Source organism: Mandrillus leucophaeus, unplaced genomic scaffold (assembly GCF_000951045.1).
Source record: "Mandrillus leucophaeus isolate KB7577 unplaced genomic scaffold, Mleu.le_1.0 Scaffold1108, whole genome shotgun sequence".
Lineage (NCBI taxonomy): Eukaryota > Metazoa > Chordata > Mammalia > Primates > Cercopithecidae > Mandrillus > Mandrillus leucophaeus.
This window is the reverse complement of record NW_012099299.1, coordinates 457,900-460,416: the sequence shown is the minus strand read 5'-3', so window position 1 is coordinate 460,416 and position 2,517 is coordinate 457,900. Positions and strand designations below refer to the sequence as shown.

The 2,517-nt window shown below is 46.8% G+C and overlaps 1 protein-coding gene across 1 annotated transcript in view; it reads left to right on the top strand.

Annotated features, from left to right (window-relative positions):
• Positions 1-2,390, top strand: part of LOC105548687 — a 34,305-nt gene extending 31,915 nt beyond the window's left edge. Inside the window, 2 exon segments of the mRNA XM_011992852.1 lie at positions 1,809-1,968; positions 2,053-2,390. Of these exon segments, the coding sequence (XP_011848242.1) occupies positions 1,809-1,968; positions 2,053-2,390 (498 nt within the window).
• Positions 2,391-2,517: the final 127 nt, after the last annotated feature.

Below are 2,517 nucleotides of genomic sequence, written 5' to 3'. Positions count from 1 at the left end.
TGAGAGATCCTGGGGGCCCCACCCCCCCATACTCTTATCGCCCTTTCCTCCAGGAACCTCCAGGTTCTCAGGGCGAGAATCCACCCAGATGCCTGCATGGCTGTATTACCAGGAGACCAAATCTCTGATAAAACACTGAGACCTTCTTCAGGCAGACAACCCATTTTTACATCCTTATGTATGTGGGGAAAGGTAATCCATCCCCATTACAAGCCCATCCCTACAGGCTTCCTTTATCACGAAAATGGCTACAATTAGCCAAAAGGGGCACATTTACAAAAATTTTCCTGTGATGTTCCATCGAGAAAAGAGCAAAAATCAGCTTCACACCTGGAGACTTCCTGTATCGGGCACAGTCCAGAGAAAGAAGATCACCAGAGTATTAAGATTCATCTGTAAGAACGTGTAATGCTTCCGTGTTCCACACATTACATCTCACCAGTTTAGTCAATATGGATTAAATATGAGAGTGTGGCAATGCACAAACTCTATCTGAGGAGGAAAATAGAGCAATTTGAAGGCTCTGACAATAGCAACTTCAGCACCAAGGAAATGATTTCACCCTCATTAGCCTCAAATTTACTTTTCATGGCACGTCTGCAGGGTTCCAAAGTGAGACCAGCTGAATTCAATGTGCATGCAATTCCCAGGTGTCTACTTGTATTCTGTTTTCTTCTGTTCGCAGAAAGTAGACACATACTCACCCTTAGTGCCAGTGTAGGGAGTGCTTTCCTTGACATGGATACCACAAAAGAAAGGAAAAAAGTGGGCCGATTAATGTTAAAATTAGCCACTGTGTGTGTGTGTGTGTGTGTGTTATTTGAATACTAGAGTTGAATTGGGCTTCTGTCCACCTGCAACTGCACCTGCAGGTATTCTCAGGTGCAATAATCAACTGCAAGACCCTAAAGAAAATAAGAATCTCCCGACAAATCCCTGAAGAGTTTTTTGGGTTCACCATATGTCAAAGGATTCAGTGCCTCTGGAGCTCCAGGAAAGGGCTCCCCAGTGATGCAGGAGATCTTTTCTTCAGGTCTCCCTGTACAGTTCTCTGGGTTTCTGAAGGCCAATTCAGTATTTCAAAAGATGGTGTGAGAAGCATGTTGTGTCACTAAAGGAGAATTCTGAGCCAGGGCACAGCCACTTTATACCGGGCTAGAAACACTGGTAGGAATATACTCTGTAAGCTCAGACAGAAACGCTCCTGCTGAGTAGGGGCTGGGTTGCAGGGAGCGTTCAGGATAAACCCAGCACAGGCTCCCGCCCCAGAGCAGGTGCACAGCACGCTGGGGAGGGTTCCTCTCAGGGCCCCGGACTTCCTTTAAAAATATCTAATATAAGTATTTCAGAAGGACTTCTGATGTTTGTATAAATATTCCATTCAATTGTGAGCATTTATCAAACTGGATGTTGTAATGAGAACCACTTTCACAATGGGGATTTCAAACTCTGCTAGTTATCTTAATAGTAAGCAGCTGGAGGTCAGGAAGAGCTCCTTTCTTTTAAATCAGTGCAATTTTTGGACAAACACAGTCATTCCCAAAATAACGCATTCGCATATTAAGGTCTAGAAATGGTTCAAGTTGCCCCTGATTCATTCAAATGTGGATTCAAAGTGAGTTGCGTGTCCTGGGGGAGCTTGTTCTCCAGTGGGGGAACCTCTGTCAACACAGAGTTCAGGGATGTGTAGGGGACACATGGCCTCTAACAGGATTACGGTTTGAACCCTCAGCTTCTACAACTGTGTCGTCCATGTGTCATGTATTTTCTCTTTCTCATACTGGGTCAGAAATTGGGCTATTAAATAGCATCCTTCAAGAATATGCCAATCACTGAGGCTAATACAGATAACTCTGTGCCCTGAGAGCATCACCCAACAACCACACCCTCCTCGGGACCACACCCCACCAACAGCACAGCTCCTCACCGTGGACAGGACCTACAGGATCCTCTTCTTGGTGGCAGCAGCAAAAGTTAAGGGGCTCCCCAGTCCCAGGGCTGACAGAGAAACCAGGCTGGTCAAGTGAGACTTCCTGCAATCCTGTGTCCTCTCCACAGGTGCCCACTCCCAGGTTCAGCTGGTGCAGTTTGGGCCTGAGGTGAAGCAGCCTGTGGCCTCAGTGAAGGGTTTCTGCAAGGCTTCTGGTTACAGCTTTACCACCTATGGTATGAATTGGGTGAGACAGGTCCCTGGAGAAGGGCTTGAGTGGATGGGATGGATGAACACCAACCCTGGGAACCCAACGTATGCCCAGGGCTAAACAGGATGATTTGTCTTCTCCATGGACACCTCTGTCAGCAGAGTGCATCTGCAGATCAGCAGCCTAAAGGCTGAGGACACTGCTGTGTATTACTGTATGAGAGACACAGTGTGGAAACCCACATCCTGAGAGAGTCAGAAGCCCTGAGGGAAGAGATAGCTGTGCTGAGCTGAGGCAGTGGTGCAGCAGTTTCTTTATCTTCCATATGATCTCATTTTGCATCAACTTCCACTGTTATATTAGCCATGAATGTGGG